General features: G+C 43.8%; 1 protein-coding gene across 11 annotated transcripts in view; it reads right to left on the reverse strand.

Moving 5' to 3' along the window:
- LOC121847590 (plasma membrane calcium-transporting ATPase 2-like) overlaps window positions 1-26,133 on the reverse strand; it is a 212,731-nt gene that overhangs the window by 26,504 nt on the left and 160,094 nt on the right. For all 11 annotated transcript variants that reach the window (XM_042329410.1, XM_042329419.1, XM_042329430.1 and 8 more), the window contains 7 exons: window positions 22,574-22,753; window positions 21,890-21,977; window positions 21,704-21,810; window positions 14,286-14,477; window positions 12,216-12,429; window positions 821-1,032; window positions 259-366 (listed from right to left, as the gene is read on the reverse strand). In XM_042329410.1, coding sequence (XP_042185344.1) covers window positions 259-366; window positions 821-1,032; window positions 12,216-12,429; window positions 14,286-14,477; window positions 21,704-21,810; window positions 21,890-21,977; window positions 22,574-22,753 — 1,101 coding nt within the window. The remainder of the gene's footprint in view (window positions 1-258; window positions 367-820; window positions 1,033-12,215; window positions 12,430-14,285; window positions 14,478-21,703; window positions 21,811-21,889; window positions 21,978-22,573; window positions 22,754-26,133) is intronic.

A 26,133-nucleotide genomic window follows, 5' to 3' on the forward strand; every position in this document is an offset into this window, starting at 1 on the left:
CCGTTTTGAAATCAGGCTGAAACACAAACAAAATGTGGAATCAAGATTTGTAAAGGTCAAATCTATGTAAAGGTTTGTCAAGGCATACACATATATTTTTAGGTATATAAAGATATATTTATTTATAGGTATGTCAAGATATATTTAAAGGTATGTCAATATATATTTATAGGAATGTCAATATATATGTATAGGAATGTCAATATATATGTATAGGAATGTCAATATATATTTGTAGGAATGTCGAGGTATTCTTACCTGTCCCCAGACTAACTCTCCCAGTCCAAGGAAGGTACACCATCCCCACTTCTCCAAATCCAGAGGAGTACAACTGAACGGCTTCCCTCCAAACTGTACGATCACAATCTGTAAACACACAGATAGGAAACTACATTACGAATCTGCATGATACCTTAGCATCAACACAAACACAGTGCTTGAATTGGGCCGGAAATCCATGGAGCTGAATACCTGCACCTCAAGTTTCCTACTGCACACAGGAAACCCCCACACACACACAGACACACCCACAGACACCGACAACCACACACACACACACCCACAGACACCGACAACCACACACACACACACACCACACAGACACACACACACACACACACACACACACACACACACACACACACACAGGGGGGAAACATAAAACATCCAAACCAAACAATATCTAGAATTACATCCAGACGTGAAATAATTCCCTCTTTGCTCCCAGCCGTATGTTTTCAAGGCTTCAGTGATCAGGATCTGTTTTGGTCTCTTGTATTGGACTAAGTATCATTCCTACCTGGATGGCGAAGGTTCCTACCTGGATGGCGAAGGTTCCAAAGACGATGGAACAGAAGATGGGGTTCCTGAAGATTCCGTCGAAGACGTTCCTCTCTCCGTGGATCTTCCTGGCGTTGATCTCGTTGAAAAGCTGCATGAGGACGAAGGTGTTGAAAATGATGGTGTAGTGTTCTGACGGAGGGGAGTGGAGAGGAGCGTGACGACCACTGTCTATGTCAAAGATCTGCTCACCTGAGATAGAGAGAAAGAGAAGGAAGAGATAGAGGTATAGAGAGAGAGAGAGAGAGAGAGAGAGAGAGAGAGAGAGGTATAGAGATGTTAAGCTGAAGTTTGTATGGGCTAAAGTAAGCTGAAGTTTGTAGGGGCTAAAGTAAGCTGAAGTTTGTAGGGGCTAAAGTAAGCTGAAGTTTGTAGGGGCTAAACCGGGGCAAAACCGAACCATGAATTGCAGTTTCTCGCGGTCCATACACTACTTTCAGGGTGTAAAATTCTCAATTTTCCCATTTACAAGTGTTTACCTATACTTAAGATATTTTGCTAAACTCTTAACACAGCAATACATCACACAATTAGACAAATACTACATTTTCTGCTCAAAACCAAATTCTGTTCATTAAATTCCAATTCTACATTTCAAAATGCAAAACCGTGGCTTCCAATGTAAGCATTTTAGAAATGTGTTAATTGATATTCTGTGGGGAAAAAAAACATGAATTGTGTTAATTTGTGTTAATGGTCCACAACAGAAGGATGTTGTGCTAATTGTGTTTAGAGTTTTAAAAATGTGACTACAGGTTGGACAAAAGGATGTTAGCGAGATTGTAAAAAATGAAAGAGGCCGAGGTGTTTCTTGTCCCGAAATCCCGCTTATCAGACAGGTTGAAGCCTGCTTGACAGAGATGCTAAGCTGCTAGCCATCAAGCTAACAAAGTTGGTACCAGATGAGTTTTGAGCCCTCGTTGTCTGGAGAAGTAAACGGTTCCAGCGCTCTAGAAGCTCTATCTTTTACGTTGTTTCGGGACAAACCGGAAGACTCAGAGTTCCAATGGGGCAATTGTTAACTTGCCGAGGATTATAGGCTTGAGGTGGCTTCATTGATGACTCAGGTCGCCAGCCTTTGTAAGAAACTGGGGAAAATGCAGAGAGGAATGTTTACATTTTCTATGCCGGTGGCTGGACGGCGTTCACGCTTGTTGGATGCATCTCCGCCTTGTTGTTTGTCGTTGCCAACATCTGATAGTGGAACACAGCAAGAGAAGCAAGACAATCAACGATCAGTATGTCACCCATGGGAAGCCGAAGCCTGATCTTCCTGCACCCTAGTCACTGAGGGTGCCTGTGTCTGCCCCAGGAGCAACGGGCTTAAGTTATCCTGCCTCTCGACCGTCCATAAAGGGTTCTTTGAATCCTGAGAAGCGTGGGAGTCAGCGGATTTCCTCGTCCTTCTCGCCAGCCGTGATTTTGTGCAGCTCCATGGTAAGAAATGTGACCTTTGCTGATGCAAAAACAATGTCCTATCCCAGAGCTCGAGTAAATGACATTACTAAGCTGCTCCCGAGTGTACTACGTCAGGACATGGACATTGATTCTATCGTAGTCCATGTGGGTTTTAAAGACATTACGAAGGGCAGTTCTGAAAAGTTGATACTGGATATTAAAGAGTTGATTTTCTCTGCTAAACACTAACAAAATAGCCACCATATCTGGCCCTGTGCCCTCTCTGAATCGTGGCATTTAACGTTTTAGCAGGATTCCTTCTCTTCACAACTGGCTACGTGATTATTGCAGCTCAATGGGTGTAACATTTGTTGACAATTTTGATACATTTCAGAAACAAAACACGTTTTATAATATCTGACCAATTATGAAATTATGAAAGACGAGCATTGTAATTTTAAATTCCGTAAAGTTAGTGTGGAAGAGGTGAAATAATGATTGTTGTCTTTCAACAATGACAAGCCACAGGGGTCTGACAACTTTGATGGAAAATGACTGAGGATAATAGCGGACGATATTGCCACTCCTATTGGCCATATCTTCAATTTAAGACTTAAAATATCAATATTCAATTTAAGACTACTATAAAGTGTGTGCCCTCAGACTTGGAAGCCAAAGTCATTCCGCTACCCAAGAATAGTAAAACCCCCTTTACAGGCTCAAATAGCCGACCAATCAGCCTGTTAATAACCCTTAGTAAACTTCTGGAAATGATGGTGTTTTACCAGATACAAATGCTATTTTACTATAAACAAATAAACAACAGACTTTCAGCATGGAGGACAACAAATACACAACTTACACAAATGAGAGAAATTTATGATAAAAATATTGTGGGGGCTGTTTTGTTAGACTTCAGTGACAATATCGATCATAGTCTGCTGCTGGCAAAACGTACAGTTGAAGTCGGAAGTTTACATACACCTTAGCCAAATACATTTAAAACTCAGTTCTTCACAATTCCTGACATGTAATCCTAGTAAACATTCCCTGTCTTAGGTCAATTAGGATCACCACTTCATTTTAAGAATGTGAAATGTCACAATGTGTAGTAGAGGATTATTTATTTCAGTATTACTTTCATCACATTCCCAGTGGGTCAGAAGTTAACATACTCAATTAGTATTTGGTAGCATTGCCTTTAAATTTTTTAACTTGGGTCAAATGTTTCGGGGAGCCTTCCACAAGCTTTCCACGATAAGTTAGGTGAATTTTGGCCCATTCCTCCTGACAGAGCTGGTGTAACTGAGTCAGGTTTGAAGGCCTCCTTGCTCGCACACGCCTTTTCAGTTCTGCCCACAAGTTTTCTATAGGATTGAGGTCAGGGCTTTATGATGGTCACTCCAATATCTTGACTTTGTTGTCCTTATGCCATTTTGCCACAACTTCAGAAGTGTGCTTGGGTTCATTGTCCATTTGGAAGACCAAGCTTTAACTTCCTGACTGATGTCTTGAGATGTTGCTTCAATATATCCACATAATTGTCCCCCCTCATGATGCCATCTATTTTGTGAAGTGCACCAGTCCCTCCTGTAGCAAAGCACCCCCACAACATGATGCTGCCACCCCCGTGTTTCACGGTTGGGATGGTGTTCTTCGGCTTGCAAGCCTCCCCCTTTTTCCTCCAAACTTAACAATGGTCATTATGGCCAAACAGTTCTATTTTTGTTTCATCAGAGCAGAGGACATTTCTCCAAAAAGTATGATCTTTGTCCCCACGTGCAGTTGTAGACCATTGTCTGGCTTTTTTATGGCGGTTTTGGAGCAGTGGCTTCTTCCTTCCTTTCAGGTTATCTGAAAATAGGACTTGTTTTACTGTGGATATAGATACTTTTGCACCTGTTCCCTCCAGCATCTTCACAAGGTCCTTTGCCGTTGTTCTGGGATTTGCAGATTTCGCACCAAAGTACGTTCATCTCTAGAGGTGTATGACGGTTGCGTGGTCCCATGGTGTTTATACTTGCGTACTATTGTTTGTACAGATGAACGTGGTACCTTCAGGCGTTTGGTAATTGCTCCCAAGGATGAACCAGACTTGTGAATGTCTACCATTTTTTGCTGAGATCAGTTTTTTTTTCTGAGCACTTGGCTGATTTCTTTTGATTTTCCCATGATGTCAAGCAAAGAGGCACTGAGTTTGAAGGTATGCCTTGAAATACATCCACAGGCACACCTCCAATTGACTCAAATGATGTCAATTAGCTTATTAGAAGCTTCTAAAGCCATGACATAATTTTCTGGAATTTTCCTAGCTGTTTAAAGGCACAGTCAACTTAGTGTATGTAAACTGGCCCATCGAAATTGTGATTCTGTGAATTATATGTGAAATAATCTGTCTTTAAACAATTGTTGGAAAAATTACTTGAGTCATGCACAAAAGAGATGTCCTAACCGACTTGCCAAAACTATAGTTTGTTAATAATAAATTTGTGGAGTTGATGAAAAACAAGTTTTAATGACTCCAACCTAAGTGTATATAAACTTCTGACTTCAACTGTATGTGTTATGGCTTTCCACCCCTTGCTATATTGTGGATAAAGAGTTAACTGTCCAACAGAACACAGAGGGTGTTCTTTAATGGAAGCCAACATACTCCAGGTAGAATCAGGAATTCTCCAGGGCAGCTGTCTAGGCCCATTAACTTTTTCAATCTTTACTAATGAATTGCCACTGGCTTTGTGGAAAGCCAGAGTGTCTATGTATGTGGATGACTCAACACTATACACGGCAGCTACTACAGCGACTGAAATGACTGCAACACTTAACAAAGAGTTGCAGTTAGTTCCAAAGTGGTTGGCAAAACATAAGTTAGTCTTAAATATTTCAAAAAATAAAAGCATTGTATTTCGGACAAGTCATTCACTAAACCCTAAACCTAAACTAAATCTTGTAACAAATAATGTGGAAATTGAGCAAGTTGAGGTGGCTAAATTTCTTGGAGTATCCCTGGATTGTAAACTGTTATGGTCAAAAAATATTTATACAACAGTAGATAAGATGGGGAGAAGTCTGTCCATAATAAGGCGCTGCTCTACCTTCTTGACAGCACTGTCAACAGGCCCTAGTTTTGTCAAACCTGGATTACTGTTCAGTTGTGTGGTCAGGTGCCACAAAAAAATAACTTAGGAAAATTGCAATTGGTTCAGAACAGGGCAGCACGGCTGGCCCTTGGTTGTAAACAGGGAGCTATTATTAAAAATATGCATGTCAATTTCTCCTGGCTCAAAGTGGAGGAGAGATTGAAAGCATCACTGCTTGTATTTATGAGAGGTGTTGACATGTTGAACGCACCGAGCTGTCTGTTTGAAATACACAGCTCTGACATCCATGGATACCCCACAAGACATGCCACAAGAGATCTCTTCACAATCCCCAAGTCTAGAACAGACTATGGAAGGCACACAGTACTAAATAGAGCCATGACTACATGGAATCCTATTCCACATCAAGTAACTGATGCAGCAGTAAAATTAGACTGAAAAAACACCTTATGGAAAAACTGGGACTGTGAAGCAGCACAAACATAGTCACAGACACAAACTAGCTGTGGTCTAGATGTCTAACCTTTAGATTCCAGAACACATAAACTAGCTGTGGACTAGATGTCTAACCTTTAGATTCCAGAACACATAAACTAGCTGTGGACTAGATGTCTAACCTTTAGATTCCAGAACACATAAACTAGCTGTGGTCTAGATGTCTAACCTGCTGCCTTTAGATTCCAGAACACATAAACTAGCTGTGGTCTAGATGTCTAACCTGCTGCCTTTAGATTCCAGAACACATAAACTAGCTGTGGTCTAGATGTCTAACCTGCTGCCTTTAGATTCCAGAACACATAAACTAGCTGTGGACTAGATGTCTAACCTTTAGATTCCAGAACACATAAACTAGCTGTGGTCTAGATGTCTAACCTGCTGCCTTTAGATTCCAGAACACATAAACTAGCTGTGGTCTAGATGTCTAACCTGCTGCCTTTAGATTCCAGAACACATAAACTAGCTGTGGTCTAGATGTCTAACCTGCTGCCTTTAGATTCCAGAACACATAAACTAGCTGTGGACTAGATGTCTAACCTTTAGATTCCAGAACACATAAACTAGCTGTGGTCTAGATGTCTAACCTGCTGCCTTTAGATTCCAGAACACATAAACTAGCTGTGGTCTAGATGTCTAACCTGCTGCCTTTAGATTCCAGAACACATAAACTAGCTGTGGTCTAGATGTCTAACCTGCTGCCTTTAGATTCCAGAACACATAAACTAGCTGTGGTCTAGATGTCTAACCTTTAGATTCCAGAACACATAAACTAGCTGTGGTCTAGATGTCTAACCTGCTGCCTTTAGATTCCAGAACACATAAACTAGCTGTGGTCTAGATGTCTAACCTGCTGCCTTTAGATTCCAGAACACATAAACTAGCTGTGGTCTAGATGTCTAACCTGCTGCCTTTAGATTCCAGAACACATAAACTAGCTGTGGTCTAGATGTCTAACCTGCTGCCTTTAGATTCCAGAACACATAAACTAGCTGTGGTCTAGATGTCTAACCTGCTGCCTTTAGATTCCAGAACACATAAACTAGCTGTGGTCTAGATGTCTAACCTTTAGATTCCAGAACACATAAACTAGCTGTGGTCTAGATGTCTAACCTGCTGCCTTTAGATTCCAGAACACATAAACTAGCTGTGGTCTAGATGTCTAACCTGCTGCCTTTAGATTCCAGAACACACAAACTAGCTGTGGTCTAGATGTCTAACCTTTAGATTCCAGAACACATAAACTAGCTGTGGTCTAGATGTCTAACCTGCTGCCTTTAGATTCCAGAACACATAAACTAGCTGTGGTCTAGATGTCTAACCTGCTGCCTTTAGATTCCAGAACACATAAACTAGCTGTGGTCTAGATGTCTAACCTGCTGCCTTTAGATTCCAGAACACATAAACTAGCTGTGGTCTAGATGTCTAACCTGCTGCCTTTAGATTCCAGAACACATAAACTAGCTGTGGTCTAGATGTCTAACCTGCTGCCTTTAGATTCCAGAACACATAAACTAGCTGTGGTCTAGATGTCTAACCTGCTGCCTTTAGATTCCAGAACACACAAACTAGCTGTGGACTAGATGTCTAACCTGCTGCCTTTAGATTCCAGAACACATAAACTAGCTGTGGTCTAGATGTCTAACCTGCTGCCTTTAGATTCCAGAACACATAAACTAGCTGTGGTCTAGATGTCTAACCTGCTGCCTTTAGATTCCAGAACACATAAACTAGCTGTGGTCTAGATGTCTAACCTTTAGATTCCAGAACACATAAACTAGCTGTGGTCTAGATGTCTAACCTGCTGCCTTTAGATTCCAGAACACATAAACTAGCTGTGGTCTAGATGTCTAACCTTTAGATTCCAGAACACATAAACTAGCTGTGGTCTAGATGTCTAACCTGCTGCCTTTAGATTCCAGAACACATAAACTAGCTGTGGTCTAGATGTCTAACCTGCTGCCTTTAGATTCCAGAACACACAAACTAGCTGTGGTCTAGATGTCTAACCTTTAGATTCCAGAACACATAAACTAGCTGTGGTCTAGATGTCTAACCTGCTGCCTTTAGATTCCAGAACACATAAACTAGCTGTGGTCTAGATGTCTAACCTGCTGCCTTTAGATTCCAGAACACATAAACTAGCTGTGGTCTAGATGTCTAACCTGCTGCCTTTAGATTCCAGAACACATAAACTAGCTGTGGTCTAGATGTCTAACCTGCTGCCTTTAGATTCCAGAACACATAAACTAGCTGTGGTCTAGATGTCTAACCTGCTGCCTTTAGATTCCAGAACACATAAACTAGCTGTGGTCTAGATGTCTAACCTGCTGCCTTTAGATTCCAGAACACATAAACTAGCTGTGGTCTAGATGTCTAACCTGCTGCCTTTAGATTCCAGAACACATAAACTAGCTGTGGTCTAGATGTCTAACCTGCTGCCTTTAGATTCCAGAACACATAAACTAGCTGTGGTCTAGATGTCTAACCTGCTGCCTTTAGATTCCAGAACACATAAACTAGCTGTGGTCTAGATGTCTAACCTTTAGATTCCAGAACACATAAACTAGCTGTGGTCTAGATGTCTAACCTGCTGCCTTTAGATTCCAGAACACATAAACTAGCTGTGGTCTAGATGTCTAACCTTTAGATTCCAGAACACATAAACTAGCTGTGGTCTAGATGTCTAACCTGCTGCCTTTAGATTCCAGAACACATAAACTAGCTGTGGTCTAGATGTCTAACCTGCTGCCTTTAGATTCCAGAACACACAAACTAGCTGTGGTCTAGATGTCTAACCTTTAGATTCCAGAACACATAAACTAGCTGTGGTCTAGATGTCTAACCTGCTGCCTTTAGATTCCAGAACACATAAACTAGCTGTGGTCTAGATGTCTAACCTGCTGCCTTTAGATTCCAGAACACATAAACTAGCTGTGGTCTAGATGTCTAACCTGCTGCCTTTAGATTCCAGAACACATAAACTAGCTGTGGACTAGATGTCTAACCTGCTGCCTTTAGATTCCAGAACACATAAACTAGCTGTGGTCTAGATGTCTAACCTGCTGCCTTTAGATTCCAGAACACATAAACTAGCTGTGGACTAGATGTCTAACCTGCTGCCTTTAGATTCCAGAACACATAAACTAGCTGTGGTCTAGATGTCTAACCTGCTGCCTTTAGATTCCAGAACACATAAACTAGCTGTGGACTAGATGTCTAACCTTTAGATTCCAGAACACATAAACTAGCTGTGGTCTAGATGTCTAACCTGCTGCCTTTAGATTCCAGAACACATAAACTAGCTGTGGTCTAGATGTCTAACCTGCTGCCTTTAGATTCCAGAACACATAAACTAGCTGTGGTCTAGATGTCTAACCTGCTGCCTTTAGATTCCAGAACACATAAACTAGCTGTGGACTAGATGTCTAACCTGCTGCCTTTAGATTCCAGAACACATAAACTAGCTGTGGTCTAGATGTCTAACCTTTAGATTCCAGAACACATAAACTAGCTGTGGTCTAGATGTCTAACCTTTAGATTCCAGAACACATAAACTAGCTGTGGTCTAGATGTCTAACCTTTAGATTCCAGAACACATAAACTAGCTGTGGACTAGATGTCTAACCTTTAGATTCCAGAACACATAAACTAGCTGTGGTCTAGATGTCTAACCTGCTGCCTTTAGATTCCAGAACACATAAACTAGCTGTGGACTAGATGTCTAACCTTTAGATTCCAGAACACATAAACTAGCTGTGGACTAGATGTCTAACCTTTAGATTCCAGAACACATAAACTAGCTGTGGTCTAGATGTCTAACCTGCTGCCTTTAGATTCCAGAACACACAAACTAGCTGTGGACTAGATGTCTAACCTTTAGATTCCAGAACACATAAACTAGCTGTGGTCTAGATGTCTAACCTGCTGCCTTTAGATTCCAGAACACATAAACTAGCTGTGGACTAGATGTCTAACCTGCTGCCTTTAGATTCCAGAACACATAAACTAGCTGTGGTCTAGATGTCTAACCTGCTGCCTTTAGATTCCAGAACACATAAACTAGCTGTGGTCTAGATGTCTAACCTTTAGATTCCAGAACACATAAACTAGCTGTGGTCTAGATGTCTAACCTTTAGATTCCAGAACACATAAACTAGCTGTGGACTAGATGTCTAACCTTTAGATTCCAGAACACATAAACTAGCTGTGGTCTAGATGTCTAACCTGCTGCCTTTAGATTCCAGAACACATAAACTAGCTGTGGACTAGATGTCTAACCTTTAGATTCCAGAACACATAAACTAGCTGTGGACTAGATGTCTAACCTTTAGATTCCAGAACACATAAACTAGCTGTGGTCTAGATGTCTAACCTGCTGCCTTTAGATTCCAGAACACACAAACTAGCTGTGGACTAGATGTCTAACCTTTAGATTCCAGAACACATAAACTAGCTGTGGTCTAGATGTCTAACCTGCTGCCTTTAGATTCCAGAACACATAAACTAGCTGTGGTCTAGATGTCTAACCTGCTGCCTTTAGATTCCAGAACACATAAACTAGCTGTGGTCTAGATGTCTAACCTGCTGCCTTTAGATTCCAGAACACATAAACTAGCTGTGGTCTAGATGTCTAACCTTTAGATTCCAGAACACACAAACTAGCTGTGGACTAGATGTCTAACCTGCTGCCTTTAGATTCCAGAACACATAAACTAGCTGTGGTCTAGATGTCTAACCTGCTGCCTTTAGATTCCAGAACACATAAACTAGCTGTGGTCTAGATGTCTAACCTGCTGCCTTTAGATTCCAGAACACATAAACTAGCTGTGGTCTAGATGTCTAACCTGCTGCCTTTAGATTCCAGAACACATAAACTAGCTGTGGTCTAGATGTCTAACCTGCTGCCTTTAGATTCCAGAACACATAAACTAGCTGTGGTCTAGATGTCTAACCTGCTGCCTTTAGATTCCAGAACACACAAACTAGCTGTGGTCTAGATGTCTAACCTGCTGCCTTTAGATTCCAGAACACATAAACTAGCTGTGGTCTAGATGTCTAACCTGCTGCCTTTAGATTCCAGAACACACAAACTAGCTGTGGTCTAGATGTCTAACCTGCTGCCTTTAGATTCCAGAACACATAAACTAGCTGTGGACTAGATGTCTAACCTTTAGATTCCAGAACACATAAACTAGCTGTGGACTAGATGTCTAACCTTTAGATTCCAGAACACATAAACTAGCTGTGGACTAGATGTCTAACCTTTAGATTCCAGAACACATAAACTAGCTGTGGACTAGATGTCTAACCTGCTGCCTTTAGATTCCAGAACACATAAACTAGCTGTGGTCTAGATGTCTAACCTTTAGATTCCAGAACACATAAACTAGCTGTGGACTAGATGTCTAACCTGCTGCCTTTAGATTCCAGAACACATAAACTAGCTGTGGTCTAGATGTCTAACCTTTAGATTCCAGAACACATAAACTAGCTGTGGACTAGATGTCTAACCTGCTGCCTTTAGATTCCAGAACACATAAACTAGCTGTGGACTAGATGTCTAACCTTTAGATTCCAGAACACATAAACTAGCTGTGGACTAGATGTCTAACCTTTAGATTCCAGAACACATAAACTAGCTGTGGACTAGATGTCTAACCTTTAGATTCCAGAACACATAAACTAGCTGTGGACTAGATGTCTAACCTTTAGATTCCAGAACACATAAACTAGCTGTGGTCTAGATGTCTAACCTTTAGATTCCAGAACACATAAACTAGCTGTGGACTAGATGTCTAACCTTTAGATTCCAGAACACATAAACTAGCTGTGGACTAGATGTCTAACCTTTAGATTCCAGAACACATAAACTAGCTGTGGACTAGATGTCTAACCTGCTGCCTTTAGATTCCAGAACACATAAACTAGCTGTGGTCTAGATGTCTAACCTTTAGATTCCAGAACACATAAACTAGCTGTGGACTAGATGTCTAACCTTTAGATTCCAGAACACATAAACTAGCTGTGGACTAGATGTCTAACCTTTAGATTCCAGAACACATAAACTAGCTGTGGACTAGATGTCTAACCTTTAGATTCCAGAACACATAAACTAGCTGTGGACTAGATGTCTAACCTTTAGATTCCAGAACACATAAACTAGCTGTGGTCTAGAGGTCTAACCTTTAGATTCCAGAACACATAAACTAGCTGTGGACTAGATGTCTAACCTGCTGCCTTTAGATTCCAGAACACATACACTGGGTTCCAATCTGGCCCACTGTTATTCCAGCACACCGTCTCCTTTGTCCATCCTCTCTCTCTCTACTGTCCAATAAATATCCAATAGTAGAAGACTGATAAAAGATAATGACATACCGACGAACAGCAAGGAGAAGATGATGACCAGCTGATAGATGCCGTGTCCCAGGATGTTCTTGGTCATGGTGCTAGAGATCAGCGGTTTGTTGCGGCCGTACGGCTTCCTCATCAGCAGGGCCTCGGTGGGGGGCTCCGTCGCCAGGGCCAGGGACGCAAAGGTGTCCATTATCAAGTTCACCCACAGCATCTGGACCGCCTTCAGGGGAGAATCCTACAGGGAACACACAGGGTGGTTAACATTAGAGACTACAGATGAAACAACTGGACTGTCGTCGGGGGAGAATCCTACAGTGAACACACAGAGATCGTCTTCAGGACACAGTTCTGCCAGAGAACACATTAGATACCAGCATCAACTTCAGATCCCGGTGGTTCATGCTTATACTATGGATGTGTTTCTACAAATACAGCTTCAGATCCCAGTGGTTCATAGTTATACTATGGATGTGTTTCTACAAATACAGCTTCAGATCCCAGTGGTTCATAGTTATACTATGGATGTGTTTCTACAAATACAGCTTCAGATCCCAGTGGTTCATAGTTATACTATGGATGTGTTTGTACAAATACAGCTTCAGATCCCAGTTCTTAATAGTTATAGTATGTTTCTACAATGGTACAAAGACATACAGGTTTGGTTTCTATTTCACAGGATCGATTAAAACTCTTAACTCCAGCTCCAGTGTCACAGTCATCACCAACCAATGGAATGGCACGCTAAAACGTGTTGCTCCAAAGGGGGTACAATGCAGGGATGTCCCCTCTCACCCTCACTGTTCATTCTGATTACACTGGTGAGCATGACCTGTATGATGTTGGCCCCAGTGAAGGCCACTATGACAGCCACCTTGTTGACAGTCAGCTGTGTGTTTGTTACCTGTGTGATGCAGGCCCCAGTGAAGGCCACTATGACAGCCACCTTGTTGACAGTCAGCTGTGTGTTTGTTACCTGTGTGATGCAGGCCCCAGTGAAGGCCACTATGACAGTCAGCTGTGTGTGTTTGTTACCTGTGTGATGCAGGCCCCAGTGAAGGCCACTATGACAGCCACCTTGTTGACAGTCAGCTGTGTGTTTGTTACCTGTGTGATGTAGGCCCCAGTGAAGGCCACTATGACAGCCACCTTGTTGACAGTCAGCTGTGTGTTTGTTACCTGTGTGATGTAGGCCCCAGTGAAGGCCACTATGACAGCCACCATGTTGACAGTCAGCTGTGTGTGTTTGTTACCTGTGTGATGTAGGCCCCAGTGAAGGCCACTATGACAGCCACCTTGTTGACAGTCAGCTGTGTGTTTGTTACCTGTGTGATGTAGGCCCCAGTGAAGGCCACTATGACAGCCACCTTGTTGACAGTCAGCTGTGTGTTTGTTACCTGTGTGATGCAGGCCCCAGTGAAGGCCACTATGACAGCCACCTTGTTGACAGTCAGCTGTGTGTTTGTTACCTGTGTGATGCAGGCCCCAGTGAAGGCCACTATGACAGCCACCATGTTGACAGTCAGCTGTGTGTGTTTGTTACCTGTGTGATGTAGGCCCCAGTGAAGGCCACTATGACAGCCACCTTGTTGACAGTCAGCTGTGTGTTTGTTACCTGTGTGATGCAGGCCCCAGTGAAGGCCACTATGACAGCCACCATGTTGACAGTCAGCTGTGTGTGTTTGTTACCTGTGTGTGTGTGTGTGTGTGTGTGTGTGTGTGTGTTACCTGTGTGATGCAGGCCCCAGTGAAGGCCACTATGACAGCCACCTTGTTGACAGTCAGCTGTGTGTGTTTGTTACCTGTGTGATGTAGGCCCCAGTGAAGGCCACTATGACAGCCACCTTGTTGACAGTCAGCTGTGTGTGTTTGTTACCTGTGTGATGCAGGCCCCAGTGAAGGCCACTATGACAGCCACCTTGTTGACAGTCAGCTGTGTGTTTGTTACCTGTGTGATGCAGGCCCCAGTGAAGGCCACTATGACAGCCACCTTGTTGACAGTCAGCTGTGTGTTTGTTACCTGTGTGATGTTGGCCCCAGTGAAGGCCACTATGACAGCCACCATGTTGACAGTCAGCTGTGTGTGTTTGTTACCTGTGTGATGCAGGCCCCAGTGAAGGCCACTATGACAGCCACCACGTTGACAGTCAGCTGGAACTGGAGGAACTTGGAGATGCTGTCGTAGACGTTCCTCCCCCACATCACAGCCTTCACTATGCTACTGAAGTTATCGTCCGTTAATATGATGTCAGACGCCTCCTTGGCCACGTCTGTACCGGCTATACCCTGCAGAGAGAAGAGGTATGGTTTAATACCGGCTGAACCCTGCAGAGAGAAGAGGTATGGTTTAATACCGTCTGAACCCTGCAGAGAGAAGAGGTATGGTTTAATACTGGCTGAACCCTGCTGAGAGAAGAGGTATGGTTTAATACCGGCTGAACCCTGCAGAGAGAAGAGGTATGGTTTAATACCAGCTGAACCCTGCAGAGAGAAGAAGTATGGTTTAATACTGGCTGAACCCTGGAGAGAGAAGAGGTCTGGTTTAATACCGGCTGAACCCTGAGAGAGAAGAGGTATGGTTTAATACCGGCTGAACCCTGGAGAGAGAAGAGGTCTGGTTTAATACTGGCTGAACCCTGCAGAGAGAAGAGGTATGGTTTAATACTGGCTGAACCCTGCTGAGAGAAGAGGTATGGTTTAATACCGGCTGAACCCTGCAGAGAGAAGAGGTATGGTTTAATACCGGCTGAACCCTGCAGAGAGAAGAGGTATGGTTTAATACTGGCTGAACCCTGCAGAGAGAAGAGGTATGGTTTAATACTGGCTGAACCCTGCAGAGAGAAGAGGTATGGTTTAATACCGGCTGAACCCTGCAGAGAGAAGAGGTATGGTTTAATACCGGCTGAACCCTGCAGAGAGAAGAGGTATGGTTTAATACTGGCTGAACCCTGCAGAGAGAAGAGGTATGGTTTAATACTGGCTGAACCCTGCAGAGAGAAGAGGTATGGTTTTAATACTGGCTGAACCCTGCAGAGAGAAGAGGTATGGTTTAATACCGGCTGAACCCTGGAGAGAGAAGAGGTATGGTTTAATACCGGCTGAACCCTGCAGAGAGAAGAGAGAGAAGAGGTATGGTTTAATACCCCCGGCTGAACCCTGCAGAGAGAAGAGGTATGGTTTAATACCGGCTGAACCCTGCAGAGAGAAGAGGTATGGTTTAATACCGGCTGAACCCTGCAGAGAGAAGAGGTATGGTTTAATACCGGCTGAACCCTGCAGAGAGAAGAGGTATGGTTTAATACCGGCTGAACCCTGCAGAGAGAAGAAGTATGGTTTAATACTGGCTGAACCCTAGCAGAGAGAAGAGGTATGGTTTAATACCGGCTGAACCCTGGAGAGAAAAGAGGTATGGTTTAATACTGGCTGAACCCTGCAGAGAGAAGAGGTATGGTTTAACCCAGAGAGAAGAGGTATGGTTTAATACCCGGCTAAACCCTGCAGAGAGAAGAGGTATGGTTTAATACCGGCTGAACCCTGCAAGAGAGAAGAGGTATGGTTTAATACCCGCTGAACCCTGCAGAGAGAGAAGAGGTATGGTTTAATACCGGCTGAACCCTGCAAGAGAGAAGAGGTATGGTTTAATACCGGCTGAACCCTGCAGAAAGAAGAGGTATGGTTTAATACTGGCTGAACCCTGCAGAGAGGAGAGGTATGGTTTAATACTTGCTGAACCCTGCAGAGAGAAGAGGTATGGTTTAATACCGGCTGAACCCTGCAGAGAGAAGAGGTATGGTTTAATACTGGCTGAACCCTGCAGAGAGAAGAGGTATGGTTTAATACTGGCTGAACCCTGCAGAGAGAAGAGGTATGGTTTAATACCGGCTGAACCCTACAGAGAGAAGAGGTATGGTTTAATACTGGCTGAACCCTGCAGAGAGAAGAGGTATGGTTTAATACTGGCTGAACCCTACAGAGAGAAGAGGTATGGTTTAATACTGGCTGAACCCTGCAGAGAGAAGAGGTATGGTTTAATACCTGGCTGAACCCTGCAGAGAGAAGAGGTATGGTTTAATACTGGCTGAACCCTGCAGAGAGAAGAGGTATGGTTTAATACCGGCTGAACCCTGCAGAGAGAAGAGGTATGGTTTAATACCGGCTGAACCCTGCAGAGAGAAGAGGTATGGTTTAATACTGGCTGAACCCTGCAGAGAGAAGAGGTATGGTTTAATACCGGACAAATCTGGATTTGGTGGAACCAAATGAACACTACCTGCCCCAATGCATAGTGCCAACTGTAAAGTTTGGGGGAGGAGGTCTGGGGCTGTTTTTAATGGTTCAGGCCCCTTAGTTTCAGTGAAGGGAAATCTCAATGCTACACCATACAACGATATTCTAGACGATTCTGTGCTTTCAACTTTGTGGCAACAGTTTGGAGAAGGCCCTTTCCTGTTTCAGCATGACAATGCTCCCGTGCAAAAAGCAAGGTCCATAGAATAACTTTACTGGCCTGCACAGAGCCCTGACCTCAACCCCATTGAACACATTTCGGATTAATTGGAACGCCGACTGTGAGCCAGACCTAATCGCCCAACATCAGTGCACGACGTCAACAAAGCTCTTGTGGCTGAATGGAAGCAAGTCTCAGCAGCAATGTTCCAACATCTAGCGGAAAGCCTTCCCAGAAGAGTGGAGGCTGTTATAGCAGCAATGTTCCAACATCTAGTGGAAAGTCTTCCCAGAAGAGTGGAGGCTGTTATAGCAACAATGTTCCAACATCTAGTAAAAAGCCTTCCCAGAAGAGTGGAGGCTGTTAAAGCAGCAATGTTCCAACATCTAGTAAAAAGCCTTCCCAGAAGAGTGGAGGCTGTTAAAGCAGCAATGTTCCAACATCTAGTGGAAAGCATTCCCAGAAGAGTGGAGGCTGTTATAGCAGCAATGTTCCAACATCTAGTGGAAAGTCTTCCCAGAAGAGTGGAGGCTGTTATAGCAGCAATGTTCCAACATCTAGTGGAAAGCCTTCCCAGAAGAGTGGAGGCTGTTATAGCAGCAATGTTCCAACATCTAGTGGAAAGTCTTCCCAGAAGAGTGGAGGCTGTTATAGCAGCAATGTTCCAACATCTAGTGGAAAGTCTTCCCAGAAGAGTGGAGGCTGTTATAGCAGCAATGTTCCAACATCTAGTGGAAAGCCTTCCCAGAAGAGTGGAGGCTGTTATAGCAGCAATGTTCCAACATCTAGTGGAAAGCCTTCCCAGAAGAGTGGAGGCTGTTATAGCAGCAATGTTCCAACATCTAGTGGAAAGTCTTCCCAGAAGAGTGGAGGCTGTTATAGCAGCAATGTTCCAACATCTAGTGGAAAGTCTTCCCAGAAGAGTGGAGGCTGTTAAAGCAGCAATGTTCCTACATCTAGTGGAAAGCCTTCCCAGAAGAGTGGAGGCTGTTATAGCAGCAATGTTCCAACATCTAGTGGAAAGTCTTCCCAGAAGAGTGGAGGCTGTTAAAGCAGCAATGTTCCAACATCTAGTGGAAAGCCTTCCCAGAAGAGTGGAGGCTGTTATAGCAGCAATGTTCCAACATCTAGTGGAAAGCCTTCCCAGAAGAGTGGAGGCTGTTATAGCAGCAAAGGGGGACCAACTCCATATTAATGCCCATGACTTTGGAACAAGATGTTCAACGAGCAGGTGTCCACATACTTTCGGTCATGTTGTGTACATTAGCATGTCTGTGGGCTGAGGTGCGTAGAGAGAGCAGTTGACAGTCAAGGAGCCTCGCTGGCTGTTCGTCTTGTGATGGTTGAATGGTCATCATGGGCTGCAGAGCAACTCTACTGTCCTCAGAACTGAATCACTATAATCTGATCCCATGTTTTCCTCCTCTTTTAGGCCTAGGCTACTATGTGTTGTAGTTGGTTGCTAGAATAATCTGGAAATAGGCCACTGCCAGCTACGTGTTTCTTTCCTCAGCTTTCCTCCGCTGTAGCCTCAGTTTTGTATTGTTTGCTCAATTTCACTTATTGTGGCCTAAAATATTTGTAATTCAAAATAAAGTTGTGATTGAGAATAGCGTAGACTCCGACTGAGATAATTGATCCCGTTTAAAAGCAGAAACATTAAAACAAACACCTCTAGCATAGTGAATGAGGACAGATTAACTCACAGTCACTCCCTGGTAGAGACAAGACCTCCAGTATAGTGAAGGAGGACAGATTAACTCACAGTCTGTCACGTTCTGACCATCGTTTGTGTGTGTTTTCCTTGTTTTAGTGTTGGTCAGGACGTGAGCTGGGTGGGCATTCTATGTTGTGTGTCTGCTTTGTCTATTTCTATGTTTGGCCTGATATGGTTCTCAATCAGAGGCAGGTGTTAGTCATTGTCTCTGATTGGGAACCATATTTAGGTAGCCTGTTTTGTGTTGGGGTTTGTGGGTGGTTGTTTCCTGTGTTTTCTGCACCAGACAGGGCTGTTTCGGGTTTCACGGTTATTGTTTTGAGTTACCTTATTAAACATGAACTCTAACCCCGCTGCGTTTTGGTCCTCCTTCCCAGGAAGAGAGCCGTTACACACTTTATTCAAATATTTGGGAAATATTTAATTAGTAGGATTAGGCTTTGAGCTGTTTGTTTCACAATGGCATGGAAGGATTAAAAACAAATCTGGTTCCTGATCAAACAAGATTCCTTGTCTGATCATGAAACAGCAAAAGAGCAAAGTCATCTGCTATTGAAGAGAGAACAAACAAAAACAGACAGTTAGTGCTGTTTTGGAGAAACGTAAACATGTCTACATTGTTCCCCAACATCTGTAAATATATTTATTAATATCTCTTTAATAAATAGGAATATAATATAGACATTTACTGCACTGCTGTGCACTGTCTGACTCTGTCCTCTGCTCCTCTGTACTGCACACGTTGCAATAAGTTAGGTGTCCTCCGTCACATCACAAAGTAATCACTATCGACGACGGCTGTGATTCGTCAGTCATAGAAGATACTATCACAATATCACCTAAGTACGAATATTTAGTCATTCATTATTCTGATTTGGGGAAATAAAAGTATGCAAACACATCCCAAAAATGTAAATATAGTTACAGATATGGAGATTCAGATAACGGAATAAACATGATTTAGTTATTCCTTATTTTATATGTGAATCCAGCACCATCATATTGTACTGTATGTGCATTGCAGTGATCTGAAAAGTAATGTCACAGTATTTCCGATTGTGTTTATCCCATCTGTCCACTAGGGGGCAGTCCTGTTCCACTGTATCTACAGCAGGGCTGGTGGGGTTACAGTGTAGTGATGAGGATGCTGCTTGGGTTATACCAGGACATTTCAAGGTTACTAACAATGGATCCATTTCACAGTGAGTCATAGTAGTTGTAGCTAGCTGTAATGCTACATCTGTCATAGTAGTTGTAGTTAGCTGTAATGCTACATCTGTCATAGTAGTTGTAGCTAGCTGTAATGCTACATCTGTCATAGTAGTTGTAGCTAGCTGTAATGCTACATCTGTCATAGTAGTTGTAGCTAGCTGTAATGCTACATCTGTCATAGTAGTTGTAGCTAGCTGTAATGCTACATCTGTCATAGTAGTTGTAGCTAGCTGTAATGCTACATCTGTCATAGTAGTTGTAGTTAGCTGTAATGCTACATGAATCATAGTAGTTGTAGTTAGCTGTAATGCTACATCTGTCATAGTAGTTGTAGTTAGCTGTAATTCTACATCTGTCATAGTAGTTGTAGTTAGCTGTAATTCTACATCTGTCATAGTAGTTGTTGCTAGCTGTAATGCTACATCTGTCATAGTAGTTATAGGTAGCTGTAATGCTACATGAATCATAGTAGTTGTAGTTAGCTGTAATGCTACATGAATCATAGTAGTTGTAGTTAGCTGTAATGCTACAGTTGTCATAGTAGTTATAGGTAGCTGTAATGCTACATGAATCATAGTAGTTGTAGTTAGCTGTAATGCTACATGAATCATAGTAGTTGTAGCTAGCTGTAATTCTACATCTGTCATAGTAGTTGTTGCTAGCTGTAATGCTACATCCGTCATAGTAGTTATAGGTAGCTGTAATGCTACATGAATCATAGTAGTTGTAGCTAGCTGTAATGCTACATCTGTCATAGTAGTTATAGGTAGCTGTAATGCTACATGAATCATAGTAGTTGTAGTTAGCTGTAATGCTACATGAATCATAGTAGTTGTAGTTAGCTGTAATGCTACAGTTGTCATAGTAGTTGTAGCTAGCTGTAATTCTACATCTGTCATAGTAGTTGTTGCTAGCTGTAATGCTACATCCGTCATAGTAGTTATAGGTAGCTGTAATGCTACATGAATCATAGTAGTTGTAGCTAGCTGTAATGCTACATCTGTCAGTAGTTGTAGCTAGCTGTAATGCTACATCTGTCATAGTAGTTGTTGCTAGCTGTAATGCTACATCTGTCATAGTAGTTGTAGCTAGCTAAGTGTCAATGCTGATAGGAACAGCTTTCTCCATTCAAATTTTACGTTAACATTAGAATTACTCTACAATACTGATGACGGATCAGCTACTTGAGAGTTACTATCATCTATGGTGTTGGTGTGGGGGCTGTGCTTTGGGAAAGTGGGTGGGGTTATATCCTTCTTGTTTGGTCCTGTCCGGGGGTATTGTCGGATGGGGCCACTGTGTCTCCTGACCCCTCCTGTCTCAGCCTCCAGTATTTACGCTGCAGTAGTTTATGTGTCGGGGAGCTAGGGTCAGTTTGTTATATCTGGAGTACCTCTCTTGCCCTATCCGGTGTCCTGTGTGAATTTAAGTATGCTCTCTCTTTCTTTCTCTTTCTCAGAGGACCTGGGCCCTAGGACCATGCCTCAGGACTACCTGACCTGATGGCTCCTTGCTATCCCCAGTCCACCTGGCTGTGCTGCTGCTCCAGTTTCAACTGTTCTGCCTGAGGCTATGGAACCCTGACCTGTTCACCGGACGTGCTACCTGTCCCAGACCTGCTGTTTTCAACTCTCTAGAGACAGCAGGAGTGGTAGAGATACTCTTAATGATCGGCTATGAAAAGCCAACTGACATTTACTCCTGAGGTGCTGACTTGCTGCACCCTCAACAACTACTGTGATTATTATTATTTGACCATGCTGGTCATTTATGAACATTTTGGCCATGTTCTGTTATAATCTCATCCCGGCACAGCCAGAAGAGGACTGGCCACCCCACATAGCCTGGTTCCTCTCTAGGTTTTGGCTTTTCTAGGGAGTTTTTCCTAGCCACTGTGCTTCTACACCTGCATTGCTTGCTGTTTGGGGTTTTAGACTGGGTTTCTGTACAGCACTTTGAGATATCAGCTGATGTAAGAAGGGCTATATAAATACATTTGATTGATTGATTCTTGTGGTGTGTTGTGGTGGTGTTGTGGTGTATTGTGGTGTGGTGTGTTGTGGTGTGCTGTGGTGCAGTACGGTACAGTATGGTAAGGTAAGGTAGATACATTATGCCTCCAGCCCCAGCTCCTACCATGGCAAAGCCCACGTCAGCCTTCTTTAGGGCTGGTCCATCGTTAGTCCCGTCTCCTGTCACCGCCACCACTTGTCTCTGGTCTGTCAAGCAGCTGTCTATGATGCCTAGAGGACAACACACAGGGGTTCAGTTCAGATGAACAGAATACAGTAGAGAGGAGTGGAAGTGGGGCCGCTCTCTCACCTTTAACCAGTGTGTGTTTATCAGTAGGGGAGGATCTAGCCAGGACTCGCAGTTTAGGCCACACCTTGTCCATGCGCTCCTGCTCAACCTACAGAGGAGAAGGTACATGTACATCTATCAGAACATTAAGGTCTTTTATCTCTGTACATCTATCAGAACATTAAGGTCTTTTATCTCTGTTCATCTATCAGAACCTTAAGGTCTTTTATCTCTGTTTCCTGAGATCTTCCTAATATGGAGTTGCACCCCCCCCTACCCCCACCAACTGCAAATAACATATTATACAAACTGTTGAGCGTGAAAAACCCAGAAATAAGGGATCATAGCTTTCACCTGGATTCACCTGAGAGATGCACAAGAGCACTGTACCTCTTCTCTCTCTCTCTCTCTCTCTCTCTCTCTGCTCTCTCTCTTTCTCTCTCTCTCTCTCTCTCTCTGCTCTCTCTCTTTCTGTCTCTCGCTCTCTCTCTCTTTCTGTCTCTTTCTGTCTCTCTCGCTCTCTGCCTCTTTCTCACTCTCTCTCTTTCTGTCTCTCGCTCTCTCTCTCTCTCTGTCTCTTTCTGTCTCTCTCGCTCTCTGCCTCTTTCTCACTCTCTCTCTCTGTCTCTCTCTCTTTCTGTCTCTCTCTCTGTCTCTTTCTCTCTCTCTCTCTGTCTCTCTCTCTGTTTCTCTGCTGCAGCGTACCTCTCCCTTCTCGTTGCGGATCCTCCTGTTGAACTCCTTTCCGTCGATACACAGGAAGTCTTCTCCAGGGTGGATGATGCCACACTTGATGGCGATGGCCCTGGCCGTGTTGATGTTGTCACCTGTCACCATGCGCACCGTGATTCCAGCACGCTGGCACCTTATAATGGCATCTGGTACCTGCAGGGCACACGCAGACGATATGATGTTTAGCACTATTTACATGGTAAATCCAAACTGACTAACAACACAGGGAGTGTTTTCATTTTAATATAAAATGGCCCCAACAGGAATTGAACCCACGACCCTCTCATTATTACTGCCATGCAACTACCAATTAATTCACACAGGATGCAAAAAAGCACACACACGCATGCACAAATGCACGCACACACTACGTTTAGTTCACTGTGGGCTATCTTTCCTCTACAAAGCAACACATCCTGCCTCGCTGGCACCATCACAGGAGAACCAACAGTAAGGCAAAACATCCTGCCTCGCTGGCACCATCACAGGAGAACCAACAGTAAAGCAACACATCCTGCCTCGCTGGCACCATCACAGGAGAACCAACAGTAAAGCAACACATCCTGCCTCGCTGGCACCATCACAGGAGAACCAACAGTAAAGCAACACATCCTGCCTCGCTGGCACCATCGCAGGAGAACCAAATCATTTAGAGCATCAGCCGCAGCTGGTGTTGTGGAGGAGGAGCGTTACGTGTGTTTGTGTGTGCTGCTAAAATGATTAGATGTAGTACCACCATTACACTGCTGTTCATTGATTATTGATTGCCATTACTGGGATTCTCTGCCTCTGACCCTATTACGGGGGCTGAGTCACTGGCTTGCTAGTGCTTCTCCTTGCCGTCCCTTGGAGGAGTGCATCACGTCATGACAGATTTTTTTTTGCTATTCTCGACTTGAGTGGGTTGAGGTGATTGAGATGAACTTCCTGTCTGGACTTGTGCCCTCTCGGGCTCGTACCGTGGGGGAGACCTTTGTGGGCAACACTCAGGCTTGTCTCAGGATGGTAAGTTGGTGGTTGAAGATATCCCTCTAGTGGTGTGGGGGCTGTGCTTTGGCAAAGTGGGTGGGGTTATATCTTGCCTGGTTGGCTGTACTGTACTGTTGGGTGGGACTTCTTTAAAAAACTTGAACCTTTATTTTAACTAGGCAAGTGAAATCAAATCAAATGTTATTTGTCACATACACATAGTTAGCAGATGTTAATACGAGTGTAGCGAAATGCTTGTGCTTCTAGTTCCGACCATGCAGTAATAACCAACGAGTAATCTAACCTAACAATTTCACAACAACTACCTTATACACACAAGTGTAAAAGGATAAAGAATATGTACATGTAAATATATAGATGAGTGATGGCCGAACAGCATAGGCAAGATGCAGTGGATGGTATAGAGTACAGTACATACATATGAGATGAGTAGTGTAGGGTATGTAAACATTATATAAAGTGGCATTGTTTAAAGTGGCTAGTGATACATTGATTATATCAATTTTTCTATTATTAAAGTGGCTGGAGTTGAGTCAGTATGTTGGCAGCAGCCACTCAATGTTATTGGTGGCTGTTTAACAGTCTGATGGCCTTGAGCTAGAAGCTGTTTTTCAGTCTCTCGGTCCCAGGTTTGATGCACCTGTACTGACCTCACCTTCTGGATGATAGCGGGGTGAACAGGCAGTGGCTCGGGTGGTTGTTGTCCTTGATGATCTTTATGGCCTTTCTGTGACATCGGGTGGTGTAGGTGTCTTGGAGGGCAGGTAGTTTTCCCCCGGTGATGCGTTGTGCAGGCCTCACGACCCTCTGGAGAGCCATGCGGTTGTTGGCGGAGCAGATGCTGTACCAGGTGGTGATACAGCCCGACAGTATGCTCTCGATTGTGCATCTGTAAAAGTTTGAGTGTTTTTGGTGACAAGCCGAATTTCTTCAGCCTCCTGACAGTGCAACTGTAGTGTCGTCTGCAAACTTGATGATTGAGTTGGAGGCGTGCATGGCCACGCAGTCATGGGTGAACAGGGAGTACAGGAGAGGGCTGAGAACGCACCCTTGTGAGGTCCCAGTGTTGAGAATCAGCTGGGTGTAGATGTTGTTACCTACCCTCACCACCTGGGGGGTGGCCGGTCAGGAAGTCAAGGACCCAGTTGCACAGGGCGGGGTCGAGACCCAGGGTCTCGAGCTTGATGACGAGTTTGGAGGGTACTATGGTGTTAAATGCTGAGCTGTAGTCGATGAACAGCATTCTCACAGGTATTCCTAGTCTCTCAAAGCACTTCATGATAGTGGAAGTGAGTGCTAAGGGGCGATAGTCATTTAGCTCAGTTACCCTTGAAGCATGTGGGAACAGCAGACTGGGATAAGGATTGATTGAATATGTCCGTAAACACACCAGCCAGCTGGTTTGCGCTCCAAGGACGCACCTGGGGAGGCAGTCTGGGCCGGCAGCCTTGCGAGGGTTAACACGTTTAAATGTTTTACTCACGTTGGCTGCAGTGAAGAAGAGCCCACAGGTTTTGGTAGCGGGTCGTGTCAGAGGCACTGTATTGTCCTCAAAGCGAGTAAAGAAATGGTTTAGTTTGTCTAGGAGCCAGACATCGTGGTCTGCGACGAGGCTGGTTTTCCTTTTATAGTCTGTGATTGACTGTAGACCCTGCCACATACCTCTCGTGTCTGAGCCGTTGAATTGCGACTCCACTTTGTCTCTGTACTGACGCTTAGCTTGTTTGATTGCCTTGCGGAGGGAATAGCTACACTGTTTGTATTGGGAAATGTTTTAATAGATGCTGTGGGTACAACGTCACCGAATCAGCGTATTCATCAATGTTATTGTCCGGCTCTATGCGGAACATATCCCAGTCCATGTGATCGAAGCAATCTTGAAGAGTGGAATCCGATTGGTCAGACCAGCGTTGAACAGACCTGAGCACGGGCACTTCCTGTTTTAGTTTCTGTCCATAGGCTGGGAGCAACAAAATGGAGTATTGGTCAGATTTTCTGAAAGGAGGGCGGGGAGGGCTTAATATGCTTCGCGGAAGTTAGAATAACAATGATACCGGGTTTTGCCAGCCCGGGTCGCGCATTCGATATGCTGATAAAATTTAGGGAGCCTTGTTATCAGGTTAGCCTTGTTAAAATCCCCAATTCCAATAAATGCAGCCTCAGGATCTGTGGTTTCCAGTTTACATAGAGTCAAATTAAGTCAAATGAAGTTCTTTCAGGGCCGTCGAGGTGTCTGCTTGGGGGGAATATACACGGCTGTGATTATAAATCGAAGAGAATTCTCTTGGTAGATAATGCGGTCGGCATTTGATTGTTAGGAATTCTAGGTCAGGTGAACAAAAGGACTTGAGTTCCTGTATGTTGTTATGATCACACCACGACTCGTTAATCATAAGGCACACACACCCGCCCTTCTTCTTACCAGAGAGATGTTTGTTTCTGTCGGTGCGATGCGTGAAAAAAAAAGGTGGCCGACTCCAATGACGTTTCCCGAGTGAGCCATGTTTTCCGTGAAACAAAGAACGTTATAATCTCTGATGTCT

This window comes from Oncorhynchus tshawytscha, linkage group LG02, assembly GCF_018296145.1.
Source record: "Oncorhynchus tshawytscha isolate Ot180627B linkage group LG02, Otsh_v2.0, whole genome shotgun sequence".
Taxonomy (NCBI): Eukaryota; Metazoa; Chordata; class Actinopteri; order Salmoniformes; family Salmonidae; genus Oncorhynchus; species Oncorhynchus tshawytscha.